Source organism: Thamnophis sirtalis, unplaced genomic scaffold (assembly GCF_051295495.1).
Source record: "Thamnophis sirtalis isolate CommonGarterSnake01/CBP01778 unplaced genomic scaffold, rThaSir2_p1.2 scaffold_15, whole genome shotgun sequence".
NCBI classification, from domain to species: Eukaryota; Metazoa; Chordata; class Lepidosauria; order Squamata; family Natricidae; genus Thamnophis; species Thamnophis sirtalis.
The window spans coordinates 23,592,737-23,606,893 of record NW_028261395.1 but is presented as its reverse complement, the minus strand read 5'-3'; the positions used below and the strand labels follow the sequence as shown (position 1 = coordinate 23,606,893).

At 41.0% G+C, this 14,157-nt stretch overlaps 1 protein-coding gene across 9 annotated transcripts in view; it reads right to left on the bottom strand.

The window, feature by feature from the left end:
• The window catches only part of KAT6B (lysine acetyltransferase 6B), a 91,080-nt gene that overhangs the window by 38,643 nt on the left and 38,280 nt on the right, over positions 1 to 14,157 (bottom strand). For 7 of the 9 annotated variants that reach the window (XM_087702175.1, XM_087702172.1, XM_087702177.1 and 4 more), the window contains 4 exons: positions 13,259 to 13,391; positions 4,058 to 4,986; positions 3,100 to 3,221; positions 509 to 624 (listed from right to left, as the gene is read on the bottom strand). In XM_087702175.1, coding sequence (XP_087558301.1) covers positions 509 to 624; positions 3,100 to 3,221; positions 4,058 to 4,986; positions 13,259 to 13,391 — 1,300 coding nt within the window. The remainder of the gene's footprint in view (positions 1 to 508; positions 625 to 3,099; positions 3,222 to 4,057; positions 4,987 to 13,258; positions 13,392 to 14,157) is intronic. The other 2 variants (XM_087702179.1, XM_087702180.1) reach the window with 2 other exon arrangements.

Below are 14,157 nucleotides of genomic sequence, written 5' to 3'. Positions count from 1 at the left end.
TCTTTCTTCCATCCACCTATACCATTTATCCCATATCTGGTAGAATTCTGATTCTTCCTTTCCCTGTATTTCTTTTGTTAGTTTATCCATTTCGGCACAGTCCATAATCTTTCTTATTATTTCATCTTCATTTGGGGTTAAAAACTAACATTTCTATATATGGTTTCAGGAACAGAGTTCTATACTATAGAATTCAACTTTCACCTAGCCTTTGAATCTGAGGCGTCTTGTAAATGGTAGCAGCTATAATTGACGCAATGGGCTGGGATTGAACCAGGGGTGGGTTTCTGCCGGCATTACTGCCGGTTCAAGGACGTGGCGAGCATGCCGTCCCTACCGGTTCGGCGACCCAGTCACCATTTCCACTACCGGTTCCACTGAACCAGTGCAAACCAGTAGGAACCCAGCTCTGGATTGAATGCATCATAATATGGATCACATTTTCTTCCCATTCTCTGCAAATGTATACATGGCATACCTACAGTATGTAAAGGGACAGTTCTCTTACCTTGCATATTCATGTGGATAAGGTGAGGAGTACCAGGTCTGGATCTCATATTTTCCAAATTCTATCACCGAAGGGTAACGTCCATTTACTTCTCCACCGTTTTTACAACCTATCTTCTATTAATGACAGTTTTTAAGAAAATGTATCAGTGTAGAATGGCTATTCCTTTTCTCCCACTATATTTCAATTTCAAACACTTTCCCCACCCTCCCTCCCTCCCCGATGATTATTTGCTTCTAGAGGTTAGGAGATACCTGGCTACAGGTAGCAACTTAAAAATGGCAGTGGTCACTCCAACAGAAACATGAAGTCTCCTTGGTATTTAAGCATTGAGAGCAAATGTGTAGTCCAGCCAAATAGCTTAAGGACAGCTATGTAGGAAGGCTACTTAGCCCTACTACAAATAGTCCTCGACCTACAACCACAACTGAATCCAAAATTTACATTGCTAAGTTAAGAGAGCTGTGTTCCAGTGGTAGGATTCAGCCAGTTTGCACCAATTCGGGAGAACCGATTGTTAGCTTTCTGAGCAATTTGGTGAACTGGTTGTTGGAAGAATTCATTAGAGCAGAGAACCAGTTGTTAAATTATTTGAATCCCACCACTGCTGTGTCCCATTTATGACCTTTATTCTCCACAATTGTTAAACAGGTCACTGGAGGATGTTAAGCGAATTGGGCTTTCCTCGTTGACTTTCCCTGTTGGAAGCCAATTGGGAAGATTATAAAGATGGAGATCATATGACCCATAAAGATGGAGATCAATGACCCATAAAGATAGACATCACGTGACCCATAAAGATGGAGGTCATGTGACCCATAAAGTTGGAGATCACGTGACCTTGGAACGAACATCGGCTTTGGATAAACTATTAAGTAAATCCTCAGCTGAAACCAGAACTAAATTTTGCTTTGAAGTTGAAGAAAGCTCAGTTCCTTTATTTTTAAACATTTTATTTTTATTTAAAACACTGGACTTTCTTAATCTTTAATACAATAAGTGGTTTCCCTCTAAAAGCATAAAAAGGTATCTTTTCTATGTGTCAAAGTGATATGACACTTGTCATAAATACGAGCCAGCTGCCAAGCCCCTGAATTTTGATCATGGGACCACCATGGGGAAGCTGCAGCAGCCGTAAGTGCGAGAAACAGTCATAAGTCACTTTTTTCAGAGCCGCTGTAACTTTGAACGGTCACTAAATGAATAGTTGTAAGTCAAGGACTACCTGCAAATATTTTTTTCTCTTTTAAAAGCATCTAAGTTTTGTTCTAATTTTCGTACTCAAACTCAGATTTGGAAAAAGAAAACTGAACTGAACTTAAAATAGAAGGACAATTAAGCATGGGTTAAAATATATGAAACATGGACATATATCGAACTTTTAAGATGATGAACAAAGTGAGATGTGTACTGCTTGTTATTCTATATAGTAGATTAAGGGAATTGTAATGAACATTGAAGAGTAAGGATTGCCATTTATAGACAATTAAGGGTAACCTAAACCAAGATATGGAAAAATGGAGAGGGAACATGAAATATGGGGAAACTATTGAGATTTAAAGACAGAATCACAAATTGGGGGCATGTAAGGATGTATATAATGCTGAGAATAGCTGGGAAATGTAACCAGGTCTACATTTCAGCCAAAATTAGGCAGGGGTCGTTGGGTTTAAAAGTATAATGACTATATATGTATACTTTTTTATTCTCTCTTTTTAAAAAAAGAAAGATATATGTTAAAATTAAATATGTATACTGAAAAGGAATTATAAATACCATCAACATAAAATGGAGCTCACTCAGAAACTGAAATACACCAAGTAAATGAGATGAAGAGTGGGAAGTAGAGGAGAGAGGTAAGGGAAGAAGAGAGGGATAGGAGAGAGGGGGGAAAGAGGAGGAGAGAAAGAAGGAGTGGAAAGGGGAGAGAGGAGAAGGAGAGAGGAAGGGGAAGTAGTGAAGAGAAGGATGACAGAGGGAAGAAAGGTAGGGAGGGGGAGGAGAGAGGGAGAAGAAAGTGATGGATAAGGTACAAATATGGTGTATGGAGAGCAGAAGAGCCAATAATCGTATTTGGGAGTTGATGGTAAAATGAATTGATGTAAACATTTAATAATACAATACAATGTTGGCTATGTAATAGTATACATGTGATTATATGTTATGAAAATGAAAACATAAAAAACTTTATATACATAAAAAGTTGTTCTAGACAAAGCAACTACTAGAAACGAAGAAAAAAAAAAGAAAACACTTAAAAATTGGGCATAGAGCATATCAGCCCAAAGAAGAGAATATTTCTTAGCTGGGAGACAAACTCATCATCAACAAAATTCCTGTCAATGTTATATTACATAATTATATGTTTCAAGTTTACATTTCTAAAATCAGAATGCAGAAGGCCAACATTTAAAGAATAAACATAACCACTTCTAAGACGTTTTTAAAATTATGTTTGTTTTGAATAGAAAAAATACACACCCAATGTTAAATTTCAAGGAGAATCAAACAATTAAATTAAATTAAATACAATTAAAATTACTACCACTGTTGAGTAGAAGATTATGTCTGACACCTGCCCTCCTGCTTACCTCCATTGCCAGTTCCTGGGCCTGTTTAAACATGTTCAAATCTTCTTCTGTAACAAAGTTCTTGCTTCCCACCACAAACAGATCTGAATTTTCTTGTTTGATGCTTATTTTGATTTCTGTACCTGTTGTTTAAAATCAGCAGAGAATTTCTTCACCAACATGAGGGCAAAAAGTGCCTTAAACTAACAAAATGGAACTTCTGTTTCTCTTTCTGGACAGTTTTCCTGCTTTCAAACCCTTGAATTTTCCATTGAGATAATACATCTATCAATTTTAAGTACCTTGACCATTAAAAAAACTCTGGGCAAATATTTAAAAGATGTTTAAATATTTTACATCTGTTAAAATGCTTATTACACTTTTCATGCTTCTACTGCTGTGAAATCCTACATATAAAAATGTATCATACAGTTGCATTAACCTAATCTTAAAAAGAATATCAAAAGCAGATTAGAAATAGAGGAATATATGGGTATTTTTACTTCATAAAGATATGTTTTAAGAAAACAAAAAAAAAACCAGAAGAAATAAATTTCACAATCGTACAGATTCAGCGTTGTGTAGCAGGATGCCGTTTTTCATGGAAGAAAAGCAAATGGAGGAGAAGGAAGATGAAATGCCGAAATGGGGGATCCTAACCATATGCCAAAATAGGACCATAAGCACAGAAAGGGCGTCGAAGGTGATGAAGTGGCTACCGATATGCAACCAGAAAAAGCGCCAGCAAAACCATGGAGAGATGAGAATGTGAAAGCCACAGCAGGCACATGACGACAAATGAGATGAGGCAGCATTAGTTGGGAAAGCGCTTTGGCAGGGTTAGTCAGCATTAGTTACAAGGTCAATATGCTCACTGCTTCCGATATAAGAGTGAAGTAAGAACAACCTGGGTGACAAAATAAGAATTTGGGTCTGGGAGGGATGCAGGTTTAATTGGGCGCTTGGACCTGTTGCTTACCATCATCCTGATCAGGCTTAATTCTTCCGGCTGCCAAGCTCCCCTTCCCTGGTGGCGAGGGGGTCCCCACCTGAGGGGTCACTTTATACTTTAATCTGCCTAGAACCACGTGCTTTTTAAGGAAGGTTGTCTGCTCGAAGCCAGCAATTGCTTTGAAAGCATGTCCTCTAGACACAGCCCACCCAGTGGTGGTGGTGGGAGGAGAAACCAACCTATCGCTAATCTCTTCCTTTTCACAGAAAGCAGGATTGGGCGCGGGCGCGGGAGAGAATGCTGCTTTACGATGCCAACGCTTGGGAGGGGCATAACATGGCTGCCCCTTTGGGCGCGACTGTCCCTGAGCAGCGTAAATATGAGAAAGTCCATCAAAAAGCTGGCTGTGATTAGGAAGGCCGCTAAAGGAGAGCGCGAACGGCTGACCGGAGGAACTCTGGGGAGAACCAGAAGAGATGGAAGTGCTGGATTTTTGTGAACCGGGGCTGTGAACAGAGGTGGGGGCCGGGGGCGGAAGTGAAGAAGGTTTTAGCTTTTGTGTGGTACCTGTAGCCAACACATGAGAAGTACAGGAGGGTTTCTGGGAGGCCATTTTCCTTGGACGATAATGCTTTGAAAAGTCAATTATTTCACCTCGTGATCTGCGACCATCGGGTGATGGTGTGAAAAACTTAGTGAGGCCATCAATGAGCCCCTGGGTTTTCTTGTTAACGTTAAGTGTAGCGGCAGGTATGTAGGTGGAGGTGATGGTGGTGATTTTGGTGGCGGTGGCACCAGGCCAGGTGAGGTCTGTAACAGCCAATCTGCTGCTTGAATCCTTCACAGATGCAGCATGACCAGATGAAGGTGTGGTACAGACTTTAGTCTTTTGACCCCTACCAGGTGACCCCCTTCCTGGGAATGCATTCTTGGATCCTTCCGCACTGGGAACAGACCTAGCAGAGAAAAGTGAAGGAAGAGGAGAACGGTCAGAGCAGAGAAACAACATGCCGTATCTGGGTGCCCAGAGAATCAACTGTTCTGACCCAGCCTTTGCAAGCAATGAGAAACCGCTTACTCACAACTAAAACAACCCCCATTTTAAAACAGGGCAGAAACAGACTTTATTATGCACGTTGGATAGACAGAACCAAAAAGAATTAGTCACAAAGGAGCGTCTTTTCCCCTTGGGAAACAGGGCACGGACAGTCTCTGTTCACATGAATACTCCAGATTAAAAATGTCCTTCAATGATTGAGCCAAGTAGAAACAGCCCCTGTTTACATTGGCTGGGGCAAATTCACTACCTATTACCGTGTTTCCCTGAAAATAAGACAGGGTCTTATTTCTTTTGACCCTGAAAATAAGTGTGAGGCCTTATTTTTGGGGAGGTCTTATTATTTTTGAGGTGCAGGAGGCGGCCAGCGTGGTCACCTCATGGCCTCCGCTGTGTTGCAATATTTTCTGGGAGGGCTTATTTTCGGGGATGGCTTATTTTAGTGTCCGGACTCAAAAGCCCAATTGGGCTTATTATCCAAGGAGGTCTTATTTTCAGGGAAACAGGGTATTTCCTAGCAAGAGACTCAGATGGCACCTCAAATATAGAGCAATTAGTCCCAACAAACCTGGTTATTCAAGTTGATTGATGTACACTAGAAAATAAATGGTTGTCTGCGACAACAGGCCACTCCCAAACCACTACTATTTATTTCCCAGCCAGGGTGAGGCTGGCTAGCATCTATGAGTTATTTTCCCTGAGAGCTGGCTTATTGCTTTCTGTTGCTCTCCTCTCCTCTCTACCCATACGTGCATCTGGGATGGGCCCCATCTGTTCCTCTCCCACACTCAGCTCAGGTCCCAAAGACAGCTGCGTTTCCACCTGGGGGGCGAACAGAAGGCCCTGGCTCTGCATCTGCCTTTGATTCTGCTTCCTCACTCAGAGCCTTCCAAAGGCTCAGAAGCCAGCCCAGACTACTACTACTACTACTACCACTCCTCCTCCTCCTCCTCCTCCTCCTCCTCCTCCTCCTCCTCCTCCTCCTCTGCTGCTGGAAACCGATGGGCCACAATCTCAACCTGCTTTCCTCACAACAAGAAAACAGGCCTAGGGTATGAGCTCACTCCTTTTGGGTGTTCACAGCAGACCTATTTAAGGGGAACAGCTTGTACTGCCAAGCACAGGTAGTCCTCGACTTAATAACCATTCATTTAGTGACCGTTCAAAGTTAAAACAGCACTGTAAAAAGTGACTGGAGACAGTTTCTCACACTTAATGACTGTTGCAGCCTCTTCACAGGCACATGATCACAATTTGGATGCTTGTCAGTTGGCGTGTATGTATGACGGTCGCTGTGTCCCGGGGTCATGCAATCCCCTTTTGCGACCTTCTGACAAGCAAAGTCAATGAGGAAAGTCAGATACTCTTAAGATCGTGTTACTAGCTTAACAACTGAAGCAATTCGCTTACAAACTGTAGAAGAAAGATGATAAAATGGGGCAAAACTGACTTAACAACTGCCTTGCTTACCAACAGAAAGTTGGGCTCAATTGTGATCTTAAGGTGAGGACTACTTGTATAATATAGTTTTCATCGTTTTACAGGTGCCACCTGCATGTGGCACTTCCGTGTTTTTCATGCACTTCCGTGTTTTTCAACCTTGGCAACTTTTCGATGGGTGGACTTCAACTCCCAGAATTCCCCAGTCAGCTTTGCTTTGTTGGTTGAGGAATTCTGGAAGGTGAAGTCCATCCATCTTAAAGTTGCCATGCTTGAGAAAAAACTGAGGTACTTCATTTACATACTCTGTTTCAATAAATGTCCTGGTAAAACCTTATTAAGATAGTTCCCATTCTATTTCAGAATAGGAACCTTCATAGCTCTAACTTTATTTTTAAAGCTGCTTGATTTTTATTTATTCTGATGATGATAATATGTAATAATTTTCAATCTTGGAAGGAAATATTGTTAGCCACCTGAAATAGAAAATGCAATGATTGTGAAGCATTCTGTGCATTAAGGGTGTTGTAAATCTGCAAAGAAGCATAATGCACTTTTACTAAGCATAAATTGAGAGTCACTCACACAAACACAAGATCCCTTCCATTCCCATATTTTCCACGCTTCTTAAAAACGGTTAAGCACTTTCCCAGAATAGACATTAAAGGTAAAGATTCCCATCTCACATATGTGCTAGTCATTCCCAACTCTAGGAGGCGGCACTCATCTCTGTTTCAAAGCCGAAGAGCCAGCGGTATCCAAAGCTGCCTCCGTGGTCATGTGGCTGGCACACAGAACGTTGTTACCTTCCTACCAAAGTGGTCCCTATTTTTCTATTTGCACTGTTACGTGCTTTCGAACTGCTAGTTTGGCAGAAGCTGGGACAAGTAACGGAAGCTCACTCCATTACGCGGCACTAGGGATTCGAACAGCTGACCTTTCTGATCGACAAGCTCAGCATCTTAGCCACTGAGCCACCATGTCCCCTTAGGAATAGGCATTAATCATAGTTAATTACATTAAATTCAGACTACACTTTAACATTAACCATACCCCTCCAATGGAGGTTTCTGAAACAGTCCTAGAATTGCACCCGAGTAGAGGTGGGCGTCACCTACTGTAACAACTGGTACGCCCAAACCTGTCTGAACCGGCAGTGTCCCACCTCTGCACCCGAGCCATTTCATAGCAAGAAAACTAATAAGAAACAATTTTAAAAGTGATCAATAGGTCCAACACCTAATGTTTTGTAAAGAGAAACTTCCTTGAAAATAAGAAAGAAAAAAAACTGCCTTGTCTGCCATAGCCATTTATGTAAAAAGCTGAGCCCATTGATTTTCAGCCAGTCCTGTGAAAGCTTAGATAGCCAGAAGTCAGTTCTTCTTAACAGAGTGATGGTATGTTCTCTAATAAATTCTGCACAGATGTCAAACCTATGTGACAAGAAGTCAATCGCTTCCAGTAAAACATGTTCTTCCTTGAAGAAGGTCACAGCGTATATTGCCAAATTCTGAATTAAAGAACCTTGCGGGAATGGAACCCTGAGGCTACAGGCTGATCTGATAACCATGGTAGCAATTTAAAGACCTAATGCAATATAAAGTTAATACACTTCACCCAGCATAATATACAATTAGGATAGTTTAACCCTACTTATAAGAATGGTTTGTTTCATTGATTGTATGTGAGGTGGCATCTGGCAAATGAAATGCTTGCCTCAGGAGCATAGATACAACTACAATACACATCCAGTGGGTCACCACAGATAAGCTTCAAGGCAATTTATTCTATTAAGGCAACAACAATAAAAACAAAATTCAGACAATATAGAGGAAGGCGATCCCCCAAATGTGGCATGCGCTCATATAACACATACATAGATGATTACTTATAAAAACACCACTTTTATATCGGCCATAAAATGCCACTTAAAGTAAATTAGTTTCTAAAGAAGAATGTGGTTCTGCATACCATTAAGAAACAAAATGCAAACACAGTAATTTATTTTTCTTTAACTGCAAAAAAAAAAGTGTGCAAGCCTAGCAAAAAGTTACAGAGGCGTAAATAAAATTAAAAGGAAAACACACTGGGGAAGGAATGAGTGAGTAGTACTGAAATTTAGTGAGAAAGAACATACAGTTCGCTTAAGGAAGCACTGAAAGATTGAAGAAAGCACTTTTTAAAACAGTAAATGTCAGGCCCATCTCAATGGTATTAGAGATTAAAATGAGGATATTTCACTTTCTCGTTCATTTTACGAGAATGAACGAGAAAGTGACTATCCACAGACAGGAAGAGTTATCCAAGTGAAAGTCAACAGAAAATAGTGTAGTGACTTCAAATCAATTTAATCCCTTCCTACAACTCACTGAATATTAAATACTCTATAGAAGGCATCTCCCCCACTGCACACAGACACTTAATGGAAGAACTATAAGTAACATTAACATGAAAAGAAAGGTCAACCTAAGGTAGCCATTTCGTTTAAAGAAAGTGACATCATTCCATTCGGTCCATCATTGAGTGTTCATTCTCATGTACTGCTAAGTTTATTAGCTACTGGCCGTTGGCAATGTGATTACTCCTCTAATCTTTCCACGTAGCCATTTGAATATTTCAAACCCTGGCATTAGCTATGAAGCTACAGTTGTGATTGATTTCTCTCTCCTTTAGATTTTTTTTAAAACTCTGTCTTTATTATTTTTATAAATAACTCAAGGTAGAGAACATAACTAATATCGCTTACTCCTCTTTTCCCAACAATAATATCAACTCTGTTGGGTTGGGTTAGATTGGGTTGGGTTGAGAGAAGAAGGTCCAAAGTTACTCAGCTGGTTTTTATCCATAGGCAGAACACCATCTCCTGGTTTCTAGTCTGGTGGTTTCACCGCTACACAAAACTAGCTAATAAGTATAAGTAGTAGATGCTAACAGACACCAGAAGCCACATGTTTTCATATTATTGTTCAAGCCATAAAGGTAAATTAAGCAGTATCATTTCTGTATTATTCCCTCAATGATGTGGGTCAATTTAATTTATCTATATATAGTTTTTATGATGTTTCCCTATTAATAATAAAAAGGAGAAAGAAAAGCAAATCACAAAAATAATGATGGAGATAGATATGTTGTCAAAAAGAAAAGAAACCCACCCCCCGTATAAAATAGTGTTTTAAGAAAAGTACAAAAAATACGACAAAGATAAAACCATAGTATGACATGTCATTGTCACAATAAAAAGCTACAATTCAAAAACAGCATTTTATGGGAGATGTAATAAGGGGTTCCACCACAAATCCGTGAAGCCCTTATCTGCGGAGACATAAGCGCGAAGACTAATTCGCGCCGTTCGAAGCGCTAAGGAAAAACACGACCCTACCGCGATGACATAATTGCGGAGGGCAAATCCACCCATTCCCAAGCACTCAGTACCCTAAACCTAACCCTAAACCTAACCCTAAACCGAACCCTAAACCTAACCCTAACCCTAAACCTAACCCTAACTCTAACCCTAAACCTAAACCTAAACCCTAAACCTAACCCTAAAACAAACCCCTAAACCTAATCCTAACCCTTACCTTAATTGAAATCGGCTTTCTGCCACGGCGCTGTTTTAAAGCGCCCTTCTGTTGCCGCGCTGTTGTCGCGGCAGTGATGACACGCGATGATGACGTTGTGGCTTTAGCGACGCGCTTATGTCTCCGCGGATAAGGGCTTCGCGGTTTTGTCGTGCCACGGTAATAAGGATTGTGCTTTTATAAAACAAATGTTTCTACAATGTCCTATGCCTACTAAGTGTTAGGAGAAAGTAGTTCATGGAGTTTGACAACTGGACAATGTGAATGGATACTCCATGCCCTTCCTATGGCTGAAAGAAGGAGGTTGAAGCAGAGGAAACTTAAATAGATCAAAAATCAGACTGTGCTGGTCATTTACAAGCAAACTGCCTACAGATATAAACTTTGCATCAGCAAGTGTATTGAAATCTGGAACTCATTTAAACAGGAATAGAATAGAGTAGGTTTTTAAATATGATAGTGGTATTAATGTATGAGAAAAATATACCGTACATACAGTACTTGAATACAATTTGCATTAGATATCGCTTTAAAAAAAAATAGCGAAGGCTAAAGCTCGCAAGCTATTTTTGCCTCATCTGCTAAATCTTGTCTCTTTTAACACCACAGATAAAGGACATATAGACATATGTGCTAGTTGTTCCCGGCTCTAGGGGGTGGTGCTCATCTCCGTTTCAAAGCCGAAGAGCCAGCGCTGTCCGAAGACATCTCCATGATCATGTGGCTGGCATGACTAAATGCCAAAGGTGTATGGAACACTGTTACCTTCCCACCAAAGGTGGTTCCTATTTTTCTACTTGCATTTTTACATGCTTTCAAACTGCTAGATTGGCAGAAGCTGGGACAAGTAATGGGAGTTCACTCTATTACGCAGCACTAGCTTATACTACCAGTTCTGTAGGCCGTGGCTGGCTTGGTGGGCGTGTCAGAGGAAGGATACTGCAAAATCCCCGTTCCTTCCCAATCAGCTGGGACACAGGAGGCAGAAAATAGATGGGGACAAGGCCAGTCAGAGGTGGTATTTAACGATTCTCCAAACTATTTAAAATTTCCACTACCCGTTCTCCAGAACTGGTCAGAACCTGCAGAATACTACTGCACTGGGACCACTTTGGCCTTCCTCATCCTATCCACTTCCTTCAGACCCTGATACTTTTCTCATTTCTTTCCCCCTTATTTCTTGATGTTGTCACTTGGCAGTGCTGTCCATCACCACCACTGACTTCTGGCCCTTATCTATTACCACAATGTCTGGTTGACTTGCCAGTATCTTTCCGTCTAACAGGGTTTTACATGCTTTCGAACTGCTAGACTGGCAGAAGCTGGCACAAGTAATGGTAGCTCACTCCGTTACACGGCGCACAACCCATGAACAGACCATAGTTTACCCATAATTTCAACTGGGAAATTGTGAGCATCCTAGACCAAACCAAGTCCAAAATTGCTAGGGAATTCTTGGAAGTTGGGCACTCAATACAAATCAGACATCAGCGAGAACATAAGATAAACAACATCTACATATCATTCCAAAGAGTCAAAAAGAAAACCAAAAGGCTTCCTCACAAGCAACACCCAGGTGAGTGGAGAGCAGAGAGCGCTTCTCCTTTTTAGCACTGTGATGTTACCTAATTTGGGTAATGAAACATCTGTAAGAAAACAACCAAACTCATAGAATTGCTAGTTAATTCTTGGAATCTGGGCATTCAAAGCACAAGCATACAGACCATAAATCTGGGTATAAATCTTTCCATTCCCCACCATCCAGCCAGAGCTGAAGAAGTTTCCTAGATGAGAAGTGAAGCAACTTTTAAAACAACAACACACCAGAAAGTCCTGCTACCTCTTGAAAAAGCACCTTTGGGACAACTATAACCTGGATGACTGAGAATTTTCATACAGAACACCGACTTCTTTAGGATGAAAAGCAATTACCGTATTTTTCAGAGTATAAGACGCACCAAGGTTTTGAAGAGGCAAATTAATAAAAAAAAGTTTTTGCACTCTGCAAAAATCCCCAAAGTTTTTCGCAAAAACGGACCTGTTCCCCCCCCCAAAAAAGGGGGGCATGAATAACCCTTAGGAGGCTTGTAGAGTGTTCCGGGGGATGGGGGTGGGGCAAAAATGAGTTTAAAAAAGGCCAGTTTTTTGCCAAAACAGGCATATTTTTGTCAAAAATCGGCATTAGGAAGCTTATAGAGTGCTCCTGAGGCCTGGGGGGGGGGCAAAATTGAGCAAAGAACGGTCCATTTTTTTGCGCATTTCTGCCCTCCCCAGCCCCAAAGAGCTCTCTGAAAGCCTCCTACAAGCTCTATGCATGGCCATTTTGGTGAAGGGGCGGGTTTCCAGGGGCCAGAAAAATGCTGTATTAAGTGTATAAGACGCACCCAGATTTTCAGCCTCTTTTTTGAGGGAAAAAGGTACGTCTTATACTCTGAAAAATACGCTCTCCCCCCACAGCAGGGGTGGGTTCCGACTGCTGCTACTGCCAGTTTGTTCAGAGATGCTCTGTGCACACACACACTCAATACGCATTATGTGCTCATGCGCAGTAGTTACAAAAATGCTTTTGCGCATGTGCAGAAGCCAAAAACAAGATAGGCGCCATCGAGAGAACTGGTTTGGGGGCGTGGCAGGCCAAGTTACTACCTATTCAGCCAAACCTGTCCAAACTGATAAGAACTCACCTCTGCCTCACAGGTAAGAAACTATGATGCCCGTTGCATTGGGGCATACTGTACTCATTTGCTCTTGCTCTAGAGGTCGGAGTGGAGACCAGGTAAGCTGCTTGAGTAACTATGCAAACTGTTCTGCCAAACAAGACATGCATCAAGACATTCCAATGCACATCTTAAAATACATGGATTTTAATCTCTAGTTCTGTACATAAAAAGCAAAGGGGGGAAAAACACCCAAATAAAACAAATACTATTCCAGTGCACTTCTTAACTTGGTTTTAATCAACTCATAGGTCTGTACATCGCTATCCATAAAAAGCAAACAATAAATAAACAAATACCATGAGGTTTAATGGGAGGAATGTCATCCATCAAGCAGCTTATAGCAGAACGGGTAAAATTATTATTAATCTCATTTTAAAAGGATCATAAGGAAGGGATTTCCTTAATGGAGAGAAGAATGAGGCAGAATACTTACAACATTTGTTGCTTTAGTTTGTTTTTTGGCCGTCCAATAGGTTTTGTGTAGCGTCGCCTTATCTGGGAAGCTCGCTCCTGAAGCAACTTCCCTCCCTTTTTCTTTGGTGTGCAGACTTGACAAACCCACATACCTGTATTCAATATGAAACAGAGCTGATTAATTTTGCTACCCCTTTGCCTACATCACAAGCTTCCAAGTCCACTGATTGTTGAGAGATAATAGACAGTTCCATGAGCCTCTTGTATCAAGTACCGTGCTTCCACGAAAATAAGACAGGGTCTTGTTTTCTTTTGATCCCCACGAAATAAGTGCTTGGCCTTATTTTTGGGGAGGTCTTATTATTTTTGAGGTGCAGGAGGCAGTGAGTATGGTCACCCCATGGCTACTGCTGTGTTACAATATTTTTGGGGAGGGCTTATTTTTTGGGGGGAGGACTTATTTTAGCGCATGCGCTCAAAAGCCCTATTAGGCTTATTATCCAGGGATGTCTTATTTTCAGGGAAATATGTCCCAAATGTCATGCCATTGTCTTGACATAAAGATGAACATTGGACAGCAATGTACTAGTGCGCCTATTCATACCATGCAAGTCAATGGGTTATCTGTGTGTTTCAATCTCCGTATACAAAGATATGGGGGCAGGTATCAATGTCCAAGAGTATCTAGATTTCTTTTCAGAAATGAAAAAAGACAGCAGAGATGACTTTTTTCTCAAAAGAAACACTTTTTAAAAGTTCTGTTTACAGATTTCAATATTTGTAGCTTGGGGCTGAACTGTGGGGTCCTTGGTGCTCTCTGAAATTGGCTGTTTTCTTAAGAGATGTTTCATTACCCAAATTAGATAACATCACAGCGCTAAAAAGGGGAAGGGGAATGTCTGATTTGTATGGAGTGCC